The sequence below is a fragment of the Maylandia zebra genome, linkage group LG8, assembly GCF_041146795.1.
Source record: "Maylandia zebra isolate NMK-2024a linkage group LG8, Mzebra_GT3a, whole genome shotgun sequence".
NCBI lineage: Eukaryota > Metazoa > Chordata > Actinopteri > Cichliformes > Cichlidae > Maylandia > Maylandia zebra.
Genome location: NC_135174.1, coordinates 28,318,305 through 28,343,793, shown reverse-complemented (window position 1 = coordinate 28,343,793; position 25,489 = coordinate 28,318,305). Strand labels below are relative to the sequence as shown.

General features: G+C 41.5%; 1 protein-coding gene across 4 annotated transcripts in view; it reads right to left on the bottom strand.

The window, feature by feature from the left end:
* aatkb (apoptosis-associated tyrosine kinase b) overlaps positions 1–25,489 on the bottom strand; it is a 67,465-nt gene that overhangs the window by 12,453 nt on the left and 29,523 nt on the right. For 2 of the 4 annotated variants that reach the window (XM_004565980.3, XM_076887746.1), the window contains exons 2-3: positions 17,817–17,950; positions 10,623–10,764 (exon numbers count right to left, since the gene is read on the bottom strand). In XM_004565980.3, coding sequence (XP_004566037.2) covers positions 10,623–10,764; positions 17,817–17,950 — 276 coding nt within the window. Of the gene's footprint in view, positions 1–1,057; positions 1,468–10,622; positions 10,765–13,787; positions 14,105–17,816; positions 17,951–25,489 lie in introns of those variants that run through there. The other 2 variants (XM_004565982.4, XM_076887745.1) reach the window with 2 other exon arrangements.

The following is a 25,489-nucleotide window of genomic DNA, read 5'->3' as shown; positions in this document are numbered from 1 at the left end:
TGGTAACATTTAATTTCTTTAACTAAAAAAACAAGATTGTCACTGATATGTAAAATGAATCCACCTGTAAGTGGCATAAATTATTTGTACACACATTAAAGTTTCAACTCCCCCATTTCAACTGCACATGCATATTCCATGTGTGCAGTTTACATAATTTTGACACACTAAACATACTAAAACTAATAATCTTAATGTTATATGTATTTGTCAGTCAGATGGGTCAAGTAAAGTAAAATCCACTAAACACAAATCATTTCCAAAAATACAATCGGTTCTTCTTCACTGGACAGTACATACGATATATTGGATCAAAAGTACATTATCATTAGAATGTAATGCAATGTAAACATTTAATGTTCCATTATCACGCAACAAAATCATGATGGCACTGATGGATTTCACCACTCAAACGGGGCTCGGACAGAAGGAGTGCTTATCGACTATATGAAAATGGAGGGAAACCAAATGCCGAAAAAAGTTTAAGTGTTCATTAAACAATTATAAATAGAAGAAGAGTGCACGTCTTACACTTGAATGCCTTTTTAAAAAGGTTTTCAACTTAAAAAATATTAATATTTAATTAAAGTAGTATTTAAAAGCTTCTGAAAGACGTCTTACACCTGGAAGCACTGAATAAAATGTTCTTAATTTAAACATTTCTTAACATCTGCAAGTTCAAAAAAACATCTGCATTTGCTGGGGTTCCTGTTTTTTCTTTTTTTAATAGTTTACCCCACTTTAATGCATTTTATTGTTTTATTAGTTCATCATAAGTTTATTAACCTCTCTAAAACATCTATGCGAGAGCTCCTCTGAGCCTGGGACAATTTCCCAAAGAACAAAAAGAGATCTTTTATCTTACCACGATCACATTTCTTGATCTTTTTTATTCTCTCTGCCTGTTTCATCATAATACAGATGAAATGGATTATTCTTTAATAATAAAAGATTTCCTGGTTTTACTACTTTCTATTATAATGACTGGACTTAAACCTGAAACATATACCAAAAGACTAATATGTACAACATGAAGAAATGATATGACGCAACGCACCAGATCCAGGTTGTTAAGTAGCCACTGAAGGGTCCATCCTCTGTTCAGTCGATTGCTGTTAACCGCCTCTAAAGCTAAACATCCGCACATGCCAGTGGATGCTGCCCATTGTTGCCCAGACAAAGCAAACTCTGCCCCTAAGTGTTATTCTCTACCGAGCCGTCTCTGTCACCGATCTGTGTGGCGGTCCTCCAGCTCACCGGTGCATCGCTCTCAGCATCCCCCGATGACCCGCGTCCTTCCTGCTTGCTGAACATGCCCAACCGCCCCATCCTGTCCCAGCTCCACCGAATGAAACAGACTGAGGGTAGCATCCCCTCCTCTCTCCCCTCACCATCTATCTCTTTCTTTCACTCTGTGTCTCCCACGATGGAACTTGGATTCTGGGCGTAGAGGCAGACAGACAGATCTTTGTGGTGCTATCTTCCCCCCTCCAGACTGCGACACAGTCCAGTCACTGTGTGGAGGCCATATTGGGCACCCCTGTCCCCTTCCCCTGACTGGTCATTCCTTACACCCACTTACACTCTTGCTGGGCCATAACAGAATAGCCACTATTGTCTTTTTGCTTAGGGCAGCATGGCACCAGTTAGGACCAGTCAGCAACACTGGAGCCATTATCTGTGAGCTCCATGACATAAGAATGAACTGAGCTTTGGTGATAACTGTGGCATGCAATGAGTTCCACCTACACCCTCATGTTTACCACAAATATTCATAATTCTGACGGAACAATGAGAGAAAAGAAACTCTTAAAGACTATATTAAGCATTTGTTAACTTTCACATTGTCTCTGGCACCATGTTTGGTTTGTGTGCACGCTGCAATGACATTTGTAAGGTATAGTGGGGTATCTGTATATATATATATATGTAGGAGTATATATACTGTATGAGGGTGGATGTGAAATAATAGATTGAATTTTTCCTTAACATGTAAATGTTTACTCACAACAATGCAAAAGAAGCTGTAGCAGCATATGTTTGGTTGTCTTTGTATTATTCTACTAATACTAGATCTCTCTGTTCATGCATCCATGCACTCTTTATGAATTCATTTATTCCCAGGCCTTTCAGCCCTTAATTTAACCATCACAACTACGTTTCTAACCCTAACCTAATTCTAATCTTAACCCTAAGCCCAAAAGTTGTAAATTTCATGACATTTTAATCAGTCAATTGATCCAAAACTCTCACAAAGGTAGCCCTATGCATGTCAATGTAAGCTCGATTGTGTTTGGTCCTGTGTCCAAACACAATTGCTCAGAATAAGAACAGAAAAATATGCTCACAGAGTGCTTGAAATGAAAAAAACCCACATTACTGAGCTAAGTTCTGAGATCCTATTTATAAGTTAATTTCATTTGACAGCACTGACCGGCCCTTACTAAGATGCTGAGCATGTTGATAAGAATGCATCAGGCTCAAAAACCCCAGCAGCCGGGAAGCCTTTAGCGAGATGCACGTTGGCAAAATCAATCATGGCCAAATGGAATTCCCATTATCCCCTAACAGTCCAGTGCATCATGGCTCACTCTCTGCAGGTGCTGAGCTGTAGTGCTGTCCTTGGATAATCATTTAAAGCCAATTATGACGTTTAACCATCCTTTTTGTTTGGCTACAGACGACAGAGCAGCGAGACTGTTCTATATGAGATAAATAAGGATCATTTTGAGCTGTGAATCATGTAACTGTGCCGAGGCCAGCGATGAAAGAAGCGGGAAATGAGTAGAACATCTCCCTTTTTTTGCTTCAATTCCTCATTGTGTTTTTATGTGTGTGTGTAGTTGTTCTCATGTGTAATATGAGTGGGTGTGAGCTCCATTAGTCGTTACAGTGCAGCCTGCAATGCACAACAGCTGCATCAGGGCGGGTCCTTGAAACTGGGCTCTGGTCTGAGCCAAGCTCTCGCAATACCGGTGTCTCATTAGGAACTCCACTTATTCACACAGTCCAAGCACAGCCCCACAGCGCTGCAGGATGACAGAAGAGATGGGAATATTGGCTGAAATCCTCCTGCTTCAGCCCTCAGGAATTATCAGACATTAGAAATCTGAGACTCACACCAGCACGGTGTTGAAAGTAACGTCAGGAGCTTTCATTCTTGGAGCCCCTTCATTCGCTTCCTCAGTCATTTTGTGGCAGTCACTGCTCTTCCTTTGTAGTTTTTTCATGCTTTTTATTTGTTTTTGTAATTAAATGTTCTTCTTCTCTCTTTCTTTCTTTCTTTTATAGTTTTAATATTTTATCCTCATGAAAAAGCTTTCTAAACTGCGTTTGTAGGAAGATATACAGATAAGTTTGAAGTTGAAGTAGAAACGTTAGAGTAAAATGAGACCTGTTCTTGATGAAATGGCAGCAAATAACTGAAAACTAAAATTATGAGAAACGTGAGAAACATGAAATGGAGCGAGACGGATCATTTTCTTTACCTCATTTCCCTTAAAAACAAATACCCCAAATGATGTCACTGGGTGAGGCAGTCCTCAAGGTGCAGTAATGAATCCCTGACTGCCACTACAATACAAACCATATGGCTCCTATTATTTACAGAAGAAAAAACGCCTGCTTTAAAGGATCAGGTTCCAAAATCATAGGAAATAAGTAAGAGAGTGTTTTCTAACGCGCACAACGTTGTATACAAATGAATTTGGTTTTAATTGCCAAAGTTTTGCTTTTGATGCCATGAAACCAAATCTGCCTGTCTAGATCATAGACTGTATATAAAAGATGTTGGAAACTGTGATCAGGAACGTCTTTGAAACCAGATGTGACCAGGATCTACCTGACAAAAGAGCGACACTGCATGATCAGACCATAACAACTTGTCAATCACACGGCTAACGGGGACCACAATTTACAAAAAGCACATCTTGTTGAACTCAGAAAGCCTTGAAATGAGTGATTAACATAAAAACTCTTGAGGAAAGTGTTTGCTGAAGTCCTTTCCTGCAGGTTTCTATACAGTCCAAGCGATAACCTCTGGGGGCTGAAAAAGTCTGCCAACAAAGAAGTGCCAAAAACTGCAGCTCCTTCAGTGGCTGTTTGAGTCACTCTCCATGGACTCCTGTGATAAAACGCATTACAGCATTAAAAAGCAGGTTTACAGCCTGGTAGTAAAACACAGTTTTGTCTGCAGACCCTTTCCTCCCCCATATCAACCGTGCTGTGGGTAAACAGCTTTCAGAACCTATCCCCTGGCATGCCAGCAAGACCTAAGTTTACGTGTGTGACCACTTTGTGTAGCTGAGCGGAGGCAGTGAAGTGGAACAAAACCACAGGTGACACTACGCTACTATGTCCATCTATTTTTTTCTGTAAGTAAAAATTGACCTGACTTTTCAGACCCGGGTTGCATCCATCTATCATTAAAGGTATATTGTGTAGGCATCATAAAGAATAAGAAACAGAATTCTTCCTTATTAAAATAAAATTACCCTTCAGGATTTTATTTTTTTATTCGACTACATTCAGACGTGAAACCGAGCAAACATTTACATTTCGGTGTATTTGTGCTTTGTTGCAGACCCGCGTTTGCGTGGGCTCGATCCACAAAGTCTCACCACACTCCAGTGCCATAAGTTTATCAGGCAGCATCAGCCCATTAACACACAACAAGGACCATTGTCACATACGAGCAAAAAGGAGAAAGAAAGCATCAGAGTGAGAGGGGAGAATTCTCACTGGGGTTTTGTGCTCTTGCATGCCTCACATACCAACAAACAGCAGTGTAGGCTGGCCGCCTGGACATTATTATACAACAGGCAGATGTTTGTGGGAGAGAGTGAAAGCTAAAGAGCACAGAGTTCATTCTGTAGGGACCTGCAGCGAGGGATTGTGGGATAGGTGGAGATCCAGCTGACCGAGGCCAGCGTAAGGGTGGTGTTCACTCCAGGGACAAACGTTGACGAATGCCAGACACACTCTTATGTTACTCTCACACCCTTGATATGCACTTGAATGTGTTATGTTCTGGTACTTTTACTAAACTCCTGAAAGGTTTGCATCAGTTTGTAAATGACTGCACGCATAAATGACTAACCAATGATTGAAAATTGTCACAAGTGAAATTAGGATTGGATATTCTTTAAACTCTGGTTCATTTCACATCGTGCCTTCCAACAGCAGAGAAAAAGCACAAATCACTTTAAAGTTGATCCGTGGATTTCGGAGATTTACTCTGTGAGAAAACAGCAAAGGAAAATGGGAGGACCCTGTTTAACTGCTTCTCCTTTTTCAGAATCAGAATCAGAAGACTTTATTTATCCCCAAGGGGCAATTAACAAACAACAAAGTGACTGAAAGGTGAATAAATAACTATAAGTGACTAAAAGTGAATAAAGTGTCGGTAGTATAAGAAGAGTGTGGAGTAGTTTATGTTTATGGGTGTGGGAAATGTTCTTATCGGCTGGAGTTAAAAAGCAGAGTGGCTTTGGGGACAAAGGTGGCTCTCCTCCTCCTCTCTGTCCTGCAGGAAATGCATCGGAGGCGTCGCCCAGAGGGGAGCCATTGAAATGCGGGGCGAAGAATGTGAGAGGGGTCGTTGATGATTTTGGCTGCCTGTCTAAGAGCCTGTTGACTGAAAACCTGCCAGAGTTCTGACAGGTAGGCCAATGATTTTAGAGCACACTGATGCGGTGTGCTGCAGTCTGTTCCTGTATGAAGGCTGAGGGAGTGGAACCAGCAGCTGATGGAGGTCATGATGCTTTCCAGGAAGGCGTAGTAAAAAGTCATCATGATGAGTGTGCCGACTCCAAAGGAGTTGAGTTTCCTAAGGAGGTATAGCTGTTGGTGGCACCTCCTGAGAATCTCTCTGTGTTGGCAGAGAATTTCAGGAGGTTGTCAAAGATGGTTCCCAGGTATTTGTGCTCCTCAACTACCTCCACTGGCTTCCTGTGGATGGTGGTGGTGACTGAAGCAGCCAGATCCCTCTGCCTACTGGAGAATTCACCACCATCTCTTTGGTTTTGCTCACGTTCAATTCAAGTTGGAGCTGTCACACCACTCTACAAACTCCTGCAGAGTGGACCCGTGGTGTTGTGAGGGGCCTGACAGCAGTGACAGGAGAACTGAGTCGTCAGCATATTTAACCAGGTGACAGTTGGGCTGTGTGGATCTGCAGTCATCGGTGTAGAGGATGAAGAGAAGGGGGGAGAGCACACAGCCCTGGGGGGAGCCAGTGGATGTGGAACGGAGACCGGAGAGAGTTGTTGACCCGAACTTTCTGAGTCCTGTTGGTCAAAAAGTCCAATATCCACAGGATTAGCTGATCATCCAGGTGAAATCGGGTGGAAAGTTTAAAGGCTGGAATATGAGGCTGCAGAGTGTTGAACGCTGATGAGAAACCAGCAAAAAGAAGTCTGGCGGAGGAGTCAGGGAGCTCCAGATGTTTGTGGATGGAGTCCAAGATGAAGATTTTTGCATCATCGACACCTCTGCGTGCACGGTAAGCAAACTGGAGTGGGTCCATCAGGGGTCATTTGCTCTTACCATGTGCTGTTTTATGATCTTCTCCATGGCCTTCATCACCAGGGAGGTGAGGGCCACAGGACGAAGATCATTCAGAGACTTTAGGTTGTTTCTTTTGGGGATGGGGATGACTGGAGTGTTTCCACAGCTGGGGGACGGTGTGACTGTCAGCTGAGTGTTGAAATAGAGTCCGGAACACACTTCCTAGTTGCCCTGCAAAGGGCCTCAGAACTCGACTGCTAATGTTGTCAGGGCCGGGTGAGCTCCTCTCCCTGGTCCTCCTGAGGGCTCTCACCACATCCTCAGTCCTGAAGCTGAGTGCAGAGCTGCCAGGTTTGAGTGAGGATCTGGACTCCTCAAGCTGGGACATGTTGTCCATCTTAAACGTGGTGTAGAAAGCGTTGAGGTCGTCAGGGAGGGAGGAGGGGTTGCTGCCCTCCACCTGGATGGTTCTGGGGGTGGTGACCACCAGTGTTGGTCAAGTTACTTGAAAAAAGTAATCAGTAACTAATTACTGATTACTCCCCCAAAAAAGTAATCCCGTTACTTTACTGCTTACTTATTTTCAAAAGTAATTAATTACTTAGTTACTTAGTTACTTTTTAAAAACACGATTTACAACCTGAAGAGGTGATAAAGTGATAGATCTTTCAGCCCAATTCTACTTTTTCTGCATAATCCATCATACAAAATGTAATCAAATGGAAAAGTCTCTTTTTAAAACTTGTTTTATTAGTTTTAATCTTTTAACTTTATGCATCAAGCAAAAATTAATTATATGCAACATTCTCTGAGTTGAATAAATTAGTTTAACATGTAAACCTATTTTCTGCACATTCCAGCTCATAAAATAAAATATTTTTTGTGTTTACACTCAGTCTTTCAAATAGATGCAAGTAAAACACAGCAGAAAATAAATAAAGTCAAAGACTCAGCGGTCCTGTTGCTCTATTTTCACCTGTAAAGCAGGAGTGGGGCAGGCGGAGGTTTACCCTGGTGCAGGTGTGCCGCGGTCAGTGGAAGAATCCGCGAGTTTCTCTGTGAGTTTCCCATTACGTCGTAGCTACTCGGTGCTTGTTGGAAGTTTAGGGGTTTTTTCACTGTAAAAAGAAGTTTTCTTCCCACGCACAGCGGACACTAATGTTTTTGTCACTTTTTATGGAATCAAACTCAAAGTAAGGTCAGTACTTCCACGCTTTAAACGCTGCACGCTCATACTCTCTCTGCACTCGATATGTGATCCACTGTTGATCTGCACACAGCTGTTGTCACTAACGTCGCACTCGCTTACGTCACTGTCGTGAGACATTCTCGCAAAAAAATCACGGTTTTAGTAACGCAGTAACGCAGCGTTCCTACGGGAAAGTAACGGTAATCTAATTACCGATTTTGCAATAGTAATCCCTTACTTTACTCGTTACTTGAAAAAAGTAATCAGATTACAGATTACTGCCCATCTCTGGTGACCACAGTATTCACAGAGGCCATGGTTTTGAGGCCCTGCCAGGCTGAGTGGAGGTCCCCTGTGGTGAATTTTTTTTTCAAGTGTGTTTTTATACTCCAGTTTAGCAGTTTTTATGGTTTTTATTTATCTTGACCTCCCTGTTGACCTCCTTTTTGTCCAGTGCAGAGCCGGTGAAGAAAATCCTGAAAAAGGATTTTTTTTTACACCTTTACAGGTCCCTGTATGTTTTTTTTAACCATAGGGAGTATACATGATAGTTAGACTGTCTCCCTGCTGTCACTCGCTGGTTTGCTGGCTCCCATTTTGAAGCCTTTTTGGCCGTCATCATCGTGCATCTGACTGAACTAATAGTAGGCCCGCCCTAAATCATGGCCTGCTTTATTGTCCTTTTTGACAGTAATGGGAACCATAATTTAAAATGGTGGAACTGAAACCATGAACTCATCAGGAAGGTGTTTAGCTGGGTTGTTTTCTTATTGACTTCTACACAGTCACACCTATTCTCCAACTGCCTCCTTACTGGCCACTAGAGAGAGTGTCCAAGTAAAGCCCTTCTGCACTGACTTCACTCTTCAGCCTCTTTGAAAATGCTCCAGTTTAATTCAAAGTTCCTGCCCGTGTCTGTGTTTGGAGTACTCGTGCTTCCTTGGAAAATATGACGTTACTGTTTGTTTACTGGAAGAACTGAAAGGAATTTCTAAAAGCTGAAGAACTCCACTCCACTGGGACCTTTTTTGTGTTTTTATATATACATATATATATATATATATATATATATATATATATATATATATATATATATATATAAACACCCAGCACGCCCCTGCGGGCGGTTTATCCTTCAAGCTCGGGTCCTCTACCAGAGGCCTGGGAGCTTGAGGGTCCTGTTCAGTATCTTAGCTGTTCCCAGGACTGCGCTCTTCTGGACAGAGATCTCCGATGTTGTTCCCGGGATCTGCTGGAGCCACTCGCCTAGCTTGGGAGTCACCGCACCTAGTGCTCCGAAGCAGCTGGATAGCGTAGTGGTTAGACTACACGCCTTTGGAACAGAGGATCGCAAGTTCGATTCCTGCCTGGGGCGTCTGTATCCAGTAAGGGTCCTAAGGCTAGACCCCCTATGCTAAGCAAGCCTACCGCAGACATGAGCGAGACAGATAAATATGAAGGCATGCCGGCTCGGACGTCGCCCGGATCAACAAGGTCCGCGTCAGGTGTTGAGGAACCAGGGCACCCTGACGAAAAGTGGGCTACTGGAACAAGAAGGCATCGGTGGGCAAGAGACGAAAACAGGGCGTTGTTGGAATGCTACTACGCAAGTAACCCCGGCGGAAGGGGCTACATGAATATATATATATATATTGTTTTTTATAGCTGGTGGTATAAAAAAAGAGCACAGAATAAATGGGGTCATATGGAGCCCACAATATAACATTCATGGGTAAACAAATTCTTCTTTCCCAGCAATATTCCATATATTTTATTCAATATCATGAGATGGGTTGAAAGTGAGAGGGGGCTTGAGTATAGAAATGAGCACTACTTCTAATGTGCAGGGAGAAGAGCATGGTTAATGACCGGTTTTATTACCTGATCAAGCTTGTTTTGATTCAGTCAGCACTTTAAATAGAACACGTGTGAGTAGAAAATAAAGTCTTTATAGGAAAAGTTTTAAATAGCAAATCATATCTGCTCAACTCTGTGGGCATTTTTTAAAACACCGAACAGTGATGATAAACTGCTTAATTTTAATTTTGCTAAAAAAAATTAACCATTATTTGTACAGGTAGTTCACTGTAAACTGGATTCAAACATAGAAAACAAAGGAAGTTAACGTGCAGTGTTAACTTTAAAAACTCGTGGATTGGGAAGTCCTCGTTACACCCCGTGGAAACAAAATTTAAAAGTAAAACATCCAAAAGGTCAAGTAACAAAACTGTTCTTTAAACTGCAAGTGTTGCTGGAGCTTTGATTTGTAGGAAAAGAAGTTCCTCTTTGTATTAGTAATGCCATGGCACCACAAGCCACATCCACCCTTTTGATTTGAGGCATGAAGTAAGCAGCAGCAGAGAAATTAGTTGTAGCAGCGTCCTGATTGCAGTCACCTTCAACCACAACAGCCAGCTGCTCCTGATGCACAAACAGAGGCTTCTGTTCTGCACTGTGCTTCTTAATGTTTGTTGGAGTTATTGCTTGGAAACGAGTGCCATAGCACGAGTATGTTGTAAAGAAAAAACACAGCTGAGTAATCAGCATGCAAACAAACATTAACATGTTTTATTTCAGTTCAGAAATGGAATCAACGCTAGATTTCCTAAAAGTAAAATAAAGATAAAAATTGTTCTTTTTTGAATCCAGAGAAGTTATTTTAACTATTTAGCTTAATTTACCTCCTGTTATCGAGCACTAAACATGCTGTAGTTTAAAGATGGCAGTCTAGGTCAACCCACTTTGACCAAACAGACTGAAATATTTTCCAATTTTCCAATCCCATCCAGTCGAATGGAGTCTTTGCCAGGCCGATTCTGGCCCCCGGGTCTTATGTTTGATACCCTTGCATTAGGTGAATTGCAGGGAAAGTTTGGTCCAGCTGATTGGCTCCAGCCCTCCCTCAGCTAAACTGAGCTGAACTCACCTGATCGAGCTGGTTGCTTGGCGACTGGCAGGGACACCTCAGTGAGCGGCAGGATGTAGACGTCAGGACTACCCTGGGAGGCCGGCGAGGCCAAGGTGGACATGTCTGCATGGTACTCCTCCCCGTCCACATTCTTGAATTCCTGCAACACGCCAGGAAACATGCACAAAAGGTCAAAGGTCAAGCTAATGAAGAGTCTGCTCCCACATGGAAAAAAAAAGAAAATTCAAAACTGTAAAACAGTGCAGAGTAAAATTTCAATAATTATGCAACTTCAAACTTAAACAGCATTTAATTTGAGAGTCAGCTCCTTAAAATGCAACTCGCACATTAGAAGTGAAAATTCTCCAGAGACTTCCGCCGTTTTGTAATTTGAGGAAAATATTCATGATGGAAACTTGCTGTGTGTTAATGCATGTTAAATCAAAGCATGGAGGGTTCTTTCATACCAATGAAAACACTGCAGCTTTTGGCCCTGTGCATTTATATTACAATGATGTCAGTGGGAGCTGACAAGTCTTCCACATTAAATGATGAGCAGACTCCTAAATCTATTAAAGAAACAACAACTTTATAACTTAAACTTTTTCTCAACTTCATTATTCAACCTGAGTTCAATTAACTACCATTTTTATAATATGGGAACCTACTGAAACTACCTCACACCTGTACGCATCAGACCATGTGTTGTCAAAATATATCTCATGGTTTATTACAGCCCATGAGTGCAACAAGAAACATTACCGTTGTAGTCGTCGCAGCAGACTGAACCTTAATCTGAACAAACACAGCTGCTGTCAAGAAATGGAACAGCATCACCTCACTAATGATTCATGATTTAAACTTTGATTTTTCAGTCATTATCAGCCCATTCCTTGTGCCTAACCATTTCAGGAAGAATGTCGGTCTTGGTGGTTTCTTCCTGTTAAAACCTTTCTTCCAAGAAAGCTTGTCTAAGAGAGTTCAGGCTGAAAAATAAAGGTGCTCATACCAAATATTGACTGACAAACTCCTTTATAATAAAATATAAAGAACAATATAAAGCTCAAGACTTTCGCACCTTTAACTTTGTAGCTTTGCACTACAAACTCTTCCATGCTGGATTGCATCATACAGTTCAATCAGGCTGCTGTAGGCCTGTGAGAGGGGAGGGGCCAGGGCGATCCTCCGTTATCATCACTGACCCTCAACAACAGAAAACAGAGATTTTTGTTGTTTTTGTTTGCACTAACCCTGATTATTGTGGCACTGATGTATGGTTATGTAGAAAGTTGATGATATTTTGGCACAAGCACTGAAGCAGAGCTGAGATAAACTGAAACAAGCTGTCCTGGCTCGGTTCTGCATTTCTGTGAGCTGTTTGTAAAACTGTTGGAGAGTCGCAGTGTAAACAAAGCCAGTCTGGAATGTCCAGAGATTATTAGCTCTAAGATTACATGTATCTCAATCCTCTTCTGAGATAAGCTTGATGACTTACGCGTTTTGGAAACATGTAGAGGACAGACTGGAGACGAGAGCTTCGCTGTCTTACTTTCACTCCACAAAAAAATGGTTTTCTTTAAATTAAATTTTCATGCAAAATTGACAATGAACATATTTATTAAACACTAAGGCACAAAGGGGGTCTTTTAACGTGATTTACTACCAATTTAGACAATCCCTCTGCTTCACAGGCCCTAAACAGCAGCAGGCAGAGTGATCAATGCATCTGCGAGTGGATTAGGGAGGTTGGTGTCACACCCACATCCCTGGCAAGACAGATCCTTTAACATGGTTAAAGATCAAATTGAACTTGAAAGAAGCTGAAAACAAGAGATGAGTAAGGTAACTTGTTTTAAATTGTTAACAAAGAAAAAACAAAGAAAAACTGTGCCCACATTTGTAAAAATGTTGTATGAATGAACATAGTGAAGACTCTATAATACTAACTATACTAAAAATCAACTTGCACTCTAAACCACTATTGAGAAATGTGAAGAATAAATGCTGTACTACAAACTAACAACAAAGATAGAAAAAAAGGGCTTCTTTCTCTGCCAGGGCTGAACAATTTTGCACAACAGCTGCAAAGCTGAATTTCATGAAACTTGGTGGAGAGGCGTGGCATCGTCAAAGGAAAAAGCCATCAAATTCTGGAGCAGATTCACATTTTTTAAATATTAGCTCACTTTGGCTGTTAATATTCTTTTGAATGTTGCATAAAATAGGTCACAGGTCTTGTTTCTAATTCAATTTTAAAAAATGCATTTAGGAGCCTCCGTCTGCTGAACGTAGTCACACATCGATGAAGCAATGAACGAGGAGGGGAGGGAGGTGGTCTCACACACACACACACACACACACACACACACACACACACACACACACACACACACACACACACACACACACACACACACACACCGGATGTCAGAATAAAATCTCTCAGATGGGAGCTGGAAAGCAGCGGTGTCCCATCGCTGGAAAAGACTGACCTTCTGCGGCCCTCTGAAACACCCACACAAACACATGCACACATAAACACCTCCATCTCATGCCTCATCCTGTCTGTCCCCCAAGAAAGTGGGTGCGCACACACACACACACACACACACACACACACACACACACACACACATTAGTGCACCCCCCCTTCTTCAGATCCAAATCTTCACACGGCCCTGCTCGCCCTCCTATTCAACATGTGGTTTCACTCTCCACACTTTCCACACTGGCACACACACTGTCACTGCAGACTTGCGCACACACACGCATACACATACAACAGCATTTACACAACACCATAAGCATCCCATTCTGTGAGTTCTGCAGTCAAAGTGTTTAATCTATGGCTGCAAAAAATGTGTAATTTTCATTATTGTGCACAAATTTTGTCCTGTAATGAGTCCAAAACCTAAAGGTTCTGCAATCGTATGAAACAGATAAAAGCAGCACACGATTTCCATCATGCTTTATAGAAATGTCATCTTTGCTTGACTCATGAAAAAAATCAAAACTAATAAAAGGGGAAAAATCTTAACAACAAATGCATTTGTTGTTAAGATAAAGAAAACCTCTCAACATCTTTGGATTTCCTTTGCAAAATGTCTGTTTCCAATATTTACTTTAAACTTTCCTTCTTAGTAACAAAAAATAAATTCTCTACAACATCATCTGCAAGCTTACCTCTCCCCAAAATCTGCAGGTGAAGATGACATCCCAAATGCCCTCAAATTTGGGTTACAGCATCTCAACCTCTTTTTTCCCCTTACATACACACTGAGTGCCCCCCCGCCCCACTTCACGGCTCCCATTGGTTGAGGGCAGCAGGATGATGGCAGTGGCAGGAAGAGCGGCTGCAGCAAAAGGCTTCATCACGCTGCACTGAGAGTTTCACTGTTGCTCCACAGAGAAGAAGGAAGACAAAGGTTTGCAGCTTGACCACTGAGTGTCCCTGGGATTACTGGGGATGGAGGGAGAACCAGAAGGGGGGGACACAGAGGAAGAGGGAGGAGCAGTATCTCCCAGTTCACAAATGGGACTGAACTTATGGTTATCTCATGAGGGGAGAAACTGAGCCCCCAGAAAAATGTGTGAGAGAGAAAAATACAAGTGGGAGGAGGAGGAGGGATGAAGGGTGAGGGAGTAGAGGTGGGGGGATGGGGGGTATTCACATACTATATGTGTGACATCACTCGCTCTCTTCCTTTCTCTACTAAAATCCAGAGAACATCTGCGGGGCAGTCCCCTTCTCCACAAAACCAAGAAAAAAAAAACAGCCAGATGTATTTTTTATTAACACAACGCTTGTAAGGACATTCCTTTCACTGCTTTTCTCTCTGCCTTTTAACCTTTGACCTCACTGACCTTAGTCTACACTTAAGTTGACTAGCTCTATAACTTATTTAGGTTTTCTAAAAATTCCCTTGCTGTGGATCATGTTCCATGTGTGAAACTTGCCTGTGGGCTTCCTCCGACAGTCTAAACAAAAACGCTTGTTAGATTAACTGGTTTGATGACGTTGGCTGTGGATGTGAAGCAGATCGAGGGATTAAAGGGCGCTGAGGTATTGAAGCTGTACATTAAGAACAGAAGAGCAGAGGAACTATTCATGGTCGAGTGACCTTAAGCTGTATAACTGAGAGACTTTCACTATGAAAACTGTTTGAGTCAAACACTGCTGCTGTTTTAATAGACTGGTATACAGCAAATTAAGATATTTAGGAAGCAGGTTTACTGTTATTATTATTACATTATTATTGCTTCTTTTTGTGGCTCAGTTTAGATTTTGCTTCATACTTGTCTGATACAGCTCTTTTGACAGGAATCAAATTATCTATGTAACATGTGTCCTTTTTAAATTAGATGAGATGATAACAAACAGCTTAAGCAGACCAAATCTCCTAAATTCGACTCTCACCTCCCCGCTACTGTCTGCAAAACACAGAGACCTTTTCGCTCTTGCCCCCCCTCCTCAAAGTGTTTTTTCCTATCTCCAAAAACCCCCCTTCCTTCTCTGGGAGAAGCTGTGTCTAATTCCAGATGAGGCCCCGAGGCCGGATGCACTGCAGGCTCATGGGTATGCCCTTCCTCACGCCCTTGCGCCCTCTCACTTCCCTCTCTTCCCACTCCTCTCGACAGGTTTTTGAAGTGGGTGGTCCAACCAGCCAAAGACAAAAACCAGACATGAGGCACATCATATATATTCACTAGGAATCAGTTTTTGTAACATACAGCCTGACAACCCATCATGCATTTAGTGCTGAAGAAAGAACAGGATGTTATGCAATATGACTAGAAACATTGCTGCAATCAGACATTCCTGATCCAGAGTGAGAGGAAGTGGTGAAAAAAAAGGAGATGAGAAGAGACCTAAAGGCGAACATGTCTCATTATTAAAACAATCTTACATGTCCCTGCCTCTGTGAGGAAAGGTTATCTGGCAGGCCTAATCACACTCATTCAACAGCTTCACAGTAGCATAAATGATTCTGCAATTTCCTCTAAAGCGCCTTGAATTATATTAATTCCTTACACAATGATGCAACATAAATTAATAAAGTAAAGAATTAATCATTAATATGGAGCACAGTAGAGGCTTGCTGTGGGAGACCAAAGAGAATGCTGTATTAACAAAGCAAAGAAATTAATTATTTTTAAAAAATATTTGTTTTCCTGTGAAAAAAAAATATACAAAAACTTTTGCACCCACATTTTGAAAAAGGTGCAAATAGGATATTTTAGAATTTTTTGCACAAGTGTTAGTTAAAGCTAACATGCTAAACCTGGACTGTGAACATGCTATTAGGTGAAAGGAAATGATTACCAAGTAATTTTTAGCCAATGAGAAGAGGCCATGTCTTCACTAATCATGGTGATGTCAGTGTAATGCTACAGTCACAGTAGAGAAAACAGGGTCCAGTCTGTTTAATGTGCTCGGTAAAAATTGCAAATCTGTTTCCATTTATTGTAAATCTGACTTATATCAAACAGGAATTTAAATTAACTGCTTACATTCAGAGTCCAGCCAGAACCCGGACTGGACTCCAGGTAGGTGATGTAGGTGCTGTAGGACAGCAAGTTAACTAAAACATTACATACTTTCTTGGCAACCTTGCTTTCATATAGGAACCAGTATAAAACCAGTTGCCAACTAGTTGAGCCGAGTCTGCAGACAAGCTGCCCTTGTTGGCAAAGACTGGCTCAGATTGATCGCTCCATGTTTGGCAATCTATGTGTTTATAAACTGGATGACATTATTTGCAAATCATGTCATCATGTCTGAGAGCGACTGTTTGTAGACAGGCTGCCTCTCACCAGGTGACCTGTGGAATCCCCTTACAATCAAAAGAGGTGGAGGGTCTTGCCTGCTCCACTTCTGGGAGAACAGCTGTTCTCTGCCACTAGTTGCAGTCATAGAAAGTGAAACAATTTGCATTACTCATACATGTATTTCTGAGTTGATGTTCATTGTTTTAAATGATCATGTGTAGAACTTAGCAGAACAGTCATGATCAAGAATCATCATCTGCCTCCACCTGACCCCATCCCAACCCTCTGCACATCCTCCTTCATCTGCATCTACTGTACAAACCTCCTCTGTGTTCTCTTTTCCTCCTGCCTGGTAGCTTCATCTTCAGCATCCTTTGTCTAATCTATCCACTATCCCTCCACGACACATGTCCAATCCATTTCAGCCTTGCCTCGGTCAAAACTCATGGACTACACATAAGAGGTGGTGAGAATGACGATGAATGCAAGTACTCTGCTGGCTAACTTTGGGCCCTGATTGCATGGATTTTAATGTGGCATGAACCAACCACTAAGCATTGCTGCTGACCAAGTAGACTATCCCCTCTCCCCCACCCCCATTTCAAATAGGAAGTGAACTCCCTGACGAGTCGTGGCAGAGCACTGCTGGTTGGCTGTTAGGTGAGATGTTTTAAGGCATGTCCAGCTGGGAGGAGACAGTGGGCAGATCCGAAAGTTTAACTTAGTTTCAAACAGTTTCCATTGTGGATTTTGTTATTTTCTATTTAATTTTCTGTTAAATGTTTAAGTCTATCTTACAGTTTTCAGTTAAATAACAACCTCCCTCTGTTTCTTGTTATTTTCTTGCTGGTGAGACTGTCCAGAGGAAAAATACAGAGATGAAGGCACCTGCTACGACCTGTGAGTGCACATACTGCAGGTTTTCATTCAAACCCTGATTGTAAACAACCATATACTTGTTTACAGCACAGCTGCATAAGGATACTCAGCTCACAATAAAACAGAATAACTGCAGATAAGGGCACATATTCAAGTATTTTTGTACACACCATCTTCCTTGTTCCTTGTCCTATTTTCTCGGGTGCCATGACCCATTTCAGCGTTTTGCTCAGAAACGGGGTCTACATCAGCCACAAGACGGTTCTGAAAAGCTGCAGGCCTCCGACCACTCCACAGACACGGACAATACCACCTCTGTGTGCTATTTATCCTTCTTTCCACTTCAATATGAGTATAAGTGGGTGAAGACAGTATGTGCCGATAATGGTCATCTAAAAACAAACTGTGAGGAATGTTCTGCTTTTAGGCCATTTGCAGTAACACTTATGGGCAGGGAAAGCAAGCATGCACATCTCTATGCAAGAGTCCAACTCATGCTTTAATTTTTGACTCTATGCCTCAGATGTAATCATATTTCACATGGAAGCAGATGGAGAGGCGCACCTTGAAGCCAATCTTGCCCTTCTTGCAGCAGAGGCAGGCCAGCATGAGGAAGACGAAGGTGAAGAGACCCGAGAACGAGATAGCCACCACAGCCAGGGATGATGACCAGGACAGTTCACTCAGTGGAGCGCCATCTGCAGGACACAGAGTGACAGAACGAGAGTGTTAGCAGTGGGATGAGATTCAAGTGATCAAATTGTACATTAAAGCATCTTATTAAGGCACAAAAGCATGCAATGACATTAAGGCCTTTTCATTGCATTTCTTTCTTATGATATCTCATATTTTCATTTACAAGTCAAATGCTTGATTCATTGCCTAAAGTCGTGTTTTTGATGGAAATTAAATTCTCGGAAACATTATAGTCTTCTAGCAGTTACCCAGAACCACATTACACCTCTGCACAGTACAACGCCGAAATGAAAGGTTGTGGAATTTGCTTTTTTATTACATTTTGTATATACGATACAGACATTTGATGGTGATTTGAAAAAAGAAATGACACTGGCTAACTTTAATTTGTTGTAACCAAATAAAAAGGATGTTTTTGTATAATAAGATTCAGGGGGATGAGTTGAAGCGTTATTATTTTGCTTTACTGCAGTGCCCTAGAAACAAGCTCATACTGCAACAACCTCTGCCTGATGTGCATTTTTATGATGGTTTTCTATTCTGTCCTATTCAAAGTCTGCTGCTAAGACTAAATGGAGTTATCATGGAAATACAACCTGATCATTTCCAAAAAAATGGAAGTCTTTGGGACATCAACATGAACAACTGGAAACATGGTCATACAATTCACAAGTTCTAATGTCACGCAGAGCTTCATGGATTCGCTCCTAATCAGCTCTCCAGAAACGCAGTCTGTTCATAACAAATAGTGCCTGTCATAGACCCAGGTCATCACACTCCTGCAGGCTGCCCTGAAAGTAACTCAAATAATGAGCAAATAATGAGATCAAGCCCTTCAAAAATTCATTATACAAAGGAAGTACATGTACTCAAACACTGTACTTGCATTTCACAGTCAGATATTTTCATTTTTACTCTCCTATACATTTATTTGTTTATGTAATATACTAATTATTCTGTAGATTCTAATCAGCATGTAATATGTATGTAATATTTTATATAACAATAAAACTGCATTGGTACAGTAAATTCGGGCCTACCTTTACCAGCTTGTCATAAACATGTATTTTAATCAATGTCCTGTTTTGCAGAATGAGCATTGTTACTTTTCTCTGTGTTTGTGTGTCATCTGTGTTTTAGAAATGCAGCAGCAGTAACAATAAAAAAGACAGAAAACACCAACAAAATTAATCAAAGAGTGTGTTTGTCTGAGACTATTTGGGACACGCTGCTAATTGGCTAAGCTCATCTCAAAGTCTTGTATGTTACACGTAATTATCACACTCCAATTATTTAGCATGTCGAGGACAGATGTATGTTTTTGTGGTTTCCATCACATTCATTGAAACCTGCGTAACTTTGTGGACCCTCTAAACATTCCCTGTTAGTGTTGGTGTTGGTGCAGCAGAAGTGGAGCCTGCACTTCATCCTTGATGAGAGATTTCCTTGCTTTCTGCGAGTCATAAAGATTTTAAAAAAAAAGAACATTTTTCTGGATAAAAGCCAGAAGATAATGTCTGTCCTGCATCGCTGACTTTTGAATATTAGCGAAATTGAGCAAATGAAAATGTGGGACACTGTCTCAGGATGTGGGACAGGCCTACCAGGCATACAAATCCTCTGCAGTCCCACATTAAGTCAAACACTGGACAACCATGTGGGATATTTTACAGAGAGTCTTCAATTTTTATCTTTCCAACTTGGAAGCTAAAGTTTGTTTTTTAGTCTTATGTTATAGTTGTATGTAGTTCCTTTTCTCCTCTCACAACACCTGTAAAACATGCTAACTACCACATCAGCTTCTTTCCTGTTTGGTAATCATAGCATGGGTTTCAGGGAGCTTTTATACATGTGTTCACTCTGGTAAAGTGAACACACGTTCACACTACAATCAGCCTTACAATAAATGCTTTTCACACACAATATCATAGCATGCACAACAAAGCAGAAATTAAAAAGGACTGAAAAAGCAGATCACCACACTGATGGCACCCTGTGAGGCACTTTGGAATTGAGGAAGATGATAAGCACCTTCGCTCTCCTAAATTCACAGTTTTTCAGTCTTAGAAATCTCGACAACCAACCCGGTGGTATAATTAAAAATGAGATCCAAATGTAATCATGTTACAATATTAATGAAGCTGATTTATAATATTTACACACTCCAATCCTGGCTCAGAAACCCAGTGCTGCTCTCTCGTGAGGTATTTTCTTCAGTCTCTCTCTAAAAGCAAAGCTTCGGTGGCTTGAATTATCCTCCATGTGGGCTTCGTGCATCCTGTCCAATCTCATAAATAAAATCTTGTTCCCAGTTTGCCCAGTTTGGGCAGTAGAGCATTTTTCCCCCCTCGTTTTCCGACAGCTTCCGAAATGCAACCGTTACCAGGGAAACAGATTGGAAGGACGGCCAGGCAGGATTGCCTTCAGCTGTAAATCTCTCACACCAGTTCCTGCCAACACCAGTGCCACCCAGCTCCACACACACACATATATACATAATAAACAGAGCACACAGAGTCATTTCTGCTGCCAGTTTGTGCTGATCCTCTGAAAGCTGGTGCAACTGGCTCTCAGTGAGTATTGGGCTCTTAGTATAATTGGACAGAGAGGGAGCACTGTTGTTTGGGAGGCTGGCCGGCAGAAAGAAGGAAGAGAACATGCAAATTTAACAGTTAAATACAGGATTAGCTGGCCAGCTCAGGGGATTTTGGAAGTCAGCCTCTGAATTTGAATTTTACAGATTTTTTTTAATAAAACTGGAAAAATAAAACAGTGGTCCCTTAACAGTGAAGCATGATGCCGTCGAGTGGGAGGAAGAGGTGAAAAAGTCAGCTTTCTAAAATTAGTCAATATCCATTTAGCGCTTAGCGATACTACACAAGAAGATTTACATTCAGTTACCTTTATTGTCAGGGGGATAATTACAGAGCACAGACGCACAGCCCAAGTCTGTCGTGGTTTATTTAAAACTCTCTTGCTGACAAATTCACACACCATGTATATTAATATCTGAGGACTACAAACAGCCTATTTGCCAGAAAAATTAATACATGGCATTTAAACCCCGCTGGTGCATTTTCATTACGAGCCCATGTAAAACTATTATGCATTTCTTTCTACACGTACAAAGCATTGTTATCTGGTGCAATTTTGTATTTGTGCTATCCTATATTATTGCTTCATTTTTGCCAAAAAAGCACACATAAGCTGTCTTCATTACAAAGTCAACACCATCCAACTGCTCCAAGTATTCACAAGAGTGTCACATGTGCATTAAACAGTTGTAGAAAATGGACACCTAAACTTGTACAGTTGTTAAAGATCCACCGATTTATATTTGGACGCTTGGCTCTGTTCACAGCACAGAACAGAGCAGGCATCACCAAAAACAGAGGTGAGCAACTCACCTGGACAGGGTAAAGCACCTCAAGCTAGCTAGCATCATAGGTTTGCATAGGTAATTCATTTTTAGGGTAGTGGGTGATTCAAATCATACCTGGGACATTTGGGAAGTGAAGTATTTGTATTCTCTAAAGCTGTTCTTGTGTTTGACTTCCTGCGGCCCTCATCTGCTCTGTGCAGCTGGAGGTGACCTCCTTAAAAAATTCATCTGACACTATTTTAAGCAATGCAGAGCAGAGAGCTGCTTCTCGTGTGGCTGGTTGAATGTCAAACATTGTCTTCAGTGTTTGGGAAGGTAATTGATGCAACTAATGTATTCCCAGAGTATAGCATATACCTACATATAGCAAATTTATGAAGCATTATTTTAAAAAAATGCAAATTAAAGTGTGCCATAGTGGGATTGTGTAGAAATACGGAGGAAAGTGTTACCATCTTATGTCTAAGCTTTTTCCAGTGGAAAAATGAAGGTAGACTCTGAAAAAAGCTTAGACAGCAGTTAGCAAAGCTGCTATATCTGAAGAGAGTGCAGGAGGAAAAAGAGAGAAAGGCTAGTGATAATATATTGGTGCAGTCATGCGATGCTGTTCAGACCTGTAAATGTTATGTGACAGGTAATGCTTGAGTCTGTCTTTGTAACGGTCCAGAATATAAAAGAAATGCCTTGTTTTTGTCTCTTCTTCACCAGCTGTGTAAAATCAATGCTATTGACCACTAATTCTAATGACATAGAGAAGATTCATTCTCTTGCTAACTGTAATGAGACAAGAGGGACAAAAGTTTAGTACTTAAGGTCAGTTAGTTTACTTGGATAGGCCCCTCAGGGAACTTCACTAAGCACACTCCAACATAGAGTGAACAAGTAAGAAGGTGCACTCACATTTTAGTGGATGTTGCATTTTTTTTCTCTCACTTTACTAGTACTGCCTGCAGCCTGAGCACCATATAGCTCTCAGCTAGTCAGAGGTGGTAGCCATTTTTAGCCTCCCTTGGCAGAACGCTGAAGCACATCTTGATGACTAAATGATGAAACGAGTGCGAGCATGAGGAGACGAGGTGAGGGCAGAAAGAATCAGAGAAAGACGAAAAGAGCTGTGTACTCTGCAGCTTCTCCCACGAGAGAAACTCATCAGTACTCCACACAGAAATGAGCTGAGGAGCAGCAGCTCGAAGTCTAACGGAGAGCAGACAGAGGCAGAAACTGCAGTGTGTTAAAAAACGGAGTCTATCTGACAGCCTCACGTGTTTGTTCTGCCTTCACAGAGACGGAGCTGAGTGAAAACCCACTCGGGATATTTTTCCAGCTTAATGAGTTTCCCGCATTATATCCATGACACCGACTGATTTCCAGAAAACCCCAGCACCACAAAACCCTCTGAGCTCTGCATTGCTGCAATATCAAATGCTAGCAATAGTTCAAAAAGTTGCACTGAAGCAGAGACTTCACATTTCGAGAAAGAGATAAATTAGCCATTCTTTTGAGATTTGAAAATGAATATTAAACTACTGTAATTTCTGCAAGCTAAAAATGAAGTCAGAGCCAGCAGGTGATTAGCTTAGCTTAGCCACCACAGGTTGCCTGGCAACATCATGGTGATGACAAAGCACCAACCAAAAACGTGTCCACCAAGCATAATTTGTCCTTTTAACATTTGTGTTTTCATCAGAATAATCTAACCGAGATATGATGATAGAATAATTTCATGGCTGGTAGGCCATATTTACATTTAGTCATATCAACCTTTCCATCCAAAGCCTTGCAGGGAAATGAGCAAGGGTGTTTCCTAAAATGTCAAACTATTTCTTTGAGGAACGCCACAGCGGCCAAGAACAAGTAGAAGTTATATTGCTGAAAGTGAAAGCGCTCGGTGAAATGACCTCTTGTACTAAAAGCCCTTCAAGGGTCCAAAAGTTCTCACCTACTCCATGTGCATGATGCAGTTTTATGTAAGCACATTGAGTTTATGTGTAATGAAATGTGCTTTATAAATAAAACTGCCAATGTCATTGCAAAAAAAAAGGACCTGAGGATAGTTTTGGTTTCCATCCTTCATAACTATTGCTAACTATCGCTAGCTTGATTGACAGGTGTGTTGCTGCTGTAGGTGCCAGGTGTCTGTTGGACTTCACTGTCTGTGCTTTTTAGAGCATTTAAGCAAAATTCTATGACTAAAAATTTGACATCAGGACACCAGTTAGCTACCATGTAGGGAAAAACACGTATTCCCCTGGTTGATGAGAGGTTGCTGGCTGTCAGTAGGTGAAATCAGTTTCAAAAAAACGTTGCACCAAAAACTTCCTCGTGATTTCTTTGATCACTAGCAGTGATCAGCAGCAGTACTTTGGCTGGAAAACACAAATTTACCCGCAAATATTTGCTAACCAACCAGTGAGCAACAGTGAAGCTTGAAGTGCAAAGCAAACCGAAAACAGAGTCCGTTTACGTTTTTCATGAAATCAACACACAAAAGAAATGGATTTTGAGTGATTTAGCTAATAACTTGAAGCTTATGTGTAAGTTCAATAAGGAAGGTCTGTAATCACTCATCTGCCTGCTTTCCTGGCTGTTTGGCTGCTAGTCTGTTCTTTACATCACTTCCACTTTCCCACTCTGTCAAACTCAATACTGACATCATTACTCTAGTCTAATCATCTTCTTGCTTGCCTCCGCAGGCTCCATTCTGTGCGCTTTAACTCTTAGAGCTCTTTGATTATTTTTCCTCTAAGACTGTCCTTCATGCAATCCACCCCCTCCCTCATTGCTGCGTTAGAGGTCCATCTTCATCTTTACCAGCTCCAGCATCTAGACTCCAGAGGCGTCCGGACCACTTGGATTTGATTCTGCCATCTTGCATCACTGGAGTTTAATCACCAAATACATTAATTAATTTCTCTGTCATAGTAAACCACGATTAATTCTCTCAAATGTTGCCTCCTATTCGAACTGTCTTCAACATATAAATAAATGAATCCACATGGCAGGAGCCCAAACACAAGATTTCAGGTTTCAAAACAGAAACCAGTGGGTGACATCATTTTGGATGCAGCCTGGGGGTTTCATTCTTACTGACACACAGCAAAGCTGGTATTTTCCATACACCACAACCAACAAGCAACTCAGCTCCGTCAGCTCTGAGTCACCATGCTGGTGTGACTCGTCTTGTCAGATGCATTAAAGTGAAGCAGGGGTAGATCAGTCATTTCGATCAGAGCGGAGCGGACAGCCTCTGTGTCAAGTTTCATCTCCGAGCCTCGTCAACATAATACCATGGCTATCAGCCTGGATGGGGTGACCCATTATGTCATTAACTCTGCAGGTGTTAAGAGCATGAAACAAAAGCTCTTCATCAAACACAATTTCACTTGTATTATTACATTACAGGCATTTTTTTCTAGACCTAATTTAGCTCTCAGTGTGTCACTCCTTTTAAGCCTACTCCCTCTTTGATAGCCGACTTTATGCAGTCGCTGACAGGGACACTATTCACTGCCTGAGGTAAAGCCAGAATAGTTGCAGCTCTGCTCTGGCTCTCAGCCTGAGCTGGCCGCTCACATCCATCTGAGAGCGATCAGCAGGAAGTATATCCTGGGGAATGCTGACACCCTTCACCCATCATCGGGCCTGTTACTGTCCACGACAAAGCTAAATTATCTAAAGCTCAGCAGAGAGAAAGGTGAGATCACCTGAAGGGCTGGAAAAAGGCCAGAGCAAAGATTTAGCACTGTAATCCCAATTAAGGCTGATAGAGGGAGAGTGAAAAGAGATGAGGAATAAAGATATTCATTCCAGAAAGCCGGGCAGGATGGTCTTTTTGACATTTTAATCAGTAATCATCAGGCTTTCCAAAGGACAAAATATCTGAAAATCACTTGAGGTCACAGAGCCTTCAATGAAAAGAAATGAAAGGTCACGCGCAAACTCCATGTTTAAGATAAGAACATGGAAACCAGATCGAGGTTCAAGGAGCTTTCTGAGCTATATGCAAATGTGGCCGATAGCATCTTCAAAAGGTCACCGTTCTACACATACTACATCAGTCTGGACACAACTGAACTTTATTAAAATGTTACATCACGCATGGATGTAAATTGTATGCCAACTGAAAAATAACTTTTCCTCTCTGTGACTGTCAGCATTT